The sequence below is a fragment of the Acanthisitta chloris genome, unplaced genomic scaffold (assembly GCF_000695815.1).
Source record: "Acanthisitta chloris isolate BGI_N310 unplaced genomic scaffold, ASM69581v1 scaffold14179, whole genome shotgun sequence".
Lineage (NCBI taxonomy): Eukaryota > Metazoa > Chordata > Aves > Passeriformes > Acanthisittidae > Acanthisitta > Acanthisitta chloris.
Window position 1 is genome coordinate 5966 of NW_008692051.1, and position 998 is coordinate 6963.

The window sequence follows — 998 nt, forward strand, 5'->3', positions numbered from 1 at the left end:
TGTGGGGGCAGGGACGGTCGTGGGTGGCCCTGGGGTGGTCACACAGTTTGTGGGGACAGGGACACTCATGGGTGGCCCTGGGGTGGTCACACAGTTGGCCTTGGGGACAGGGACACTCATGTTGGTGGCCCTGGGGTGGTCCCATGAGTATTCCTGGGAGTGAAGGGTGTCCCACCAAGGCCTTGGGGACAGGGATGGTGACAGGAGTGTCCCTGCCCCAGGGTGTCCCCATGGGTGTCCCTGTCCCTAGAACAACGAGCTGCTGGTCAGTGTCACCACCCTGGGCTGTCCACACTGGTGTCCTCAGAGGGACAGATCTTTGGTGGCCTTGTCCCGGGGTGACCCCTGCCCTTTCCCAGGGTGTCCCCAGCCCTGTCCCAGGGTGTCCTCAGCTCTGTCCCAGGGTATCCCCTCCCATGTCCCAGGGTGTCCCCAGCTATGTCCCTCCCCTGTCCCAGGGTGTCCCCAGCTCTGTCCCAGGGTGTCCCCTCCCCTGTCCCAGGGTGTCCCCAGCTCTGTCCCAGGGTGTCCCCTCCCCTGTCCCAGGGTGTCCCCAGCTCTGTCCCAGGGTGTCCCCTCCCCTGTCCCAGGGTGTCCCCAGCTCTGTCCCAGAGTGTCCCCACCCCTGTCCCAGGGTGTCCCCAGCTCTGTCCCAGGGTGCCTCCAGCTCTGTCAGGGTGTCCTCTCCCCTGTCCCAGGGTGTCCCGTGCCCTGTCCCGGCGTGTCCCCGTGCCCATGTCCCTGTCCCTGTCCCCCAGCGGAACAGTTTGCTGCCGGACGAGGACAATGTGGTTCGGCTGCAGGAGGAGCTGCAGGCCCTGGCCCTGCGCGAGGCTGAGGCTGTCAAATCCCTCACCGAGCTGCAGCAGCAGGTCAAGGACCTCAGCGACAGTTGGCAGGTGACCCACGACCCGCGGTGACCCTGTGCCCACACCTGAGTACCCTCCTGGCCACCTGAGTCCCTTGTGCCCACACCCGAGTACCCTCCTGGCCACCCG

General features: G+C 66.3%; 1 protein-coding gene across 1 annotated transcript in view; it reads left to right on the plus strand.

The window, feature by feature from the left end:
• LOC103809649 (EVI5-like protein) overlaps positions 1 to 920 on the plus strand; it is a gene marked incomplete at its 5' end in the record, with an annotated part of 6790 nt that extends 5870 nt beyond the window's left edge. The window contains one exon of the mRNA XM_009082504.1: positions 759 to 920. Within this exon, the coding sequence (XP_009080752.1) occupies positions 759 to 920 (162 nt within the window). The remainder of the gene's footprint in view (positions 1 to 758) is intronic.
• Between the last annotated feature and the right edge of the window lie 78 nt (positions 921 to 998).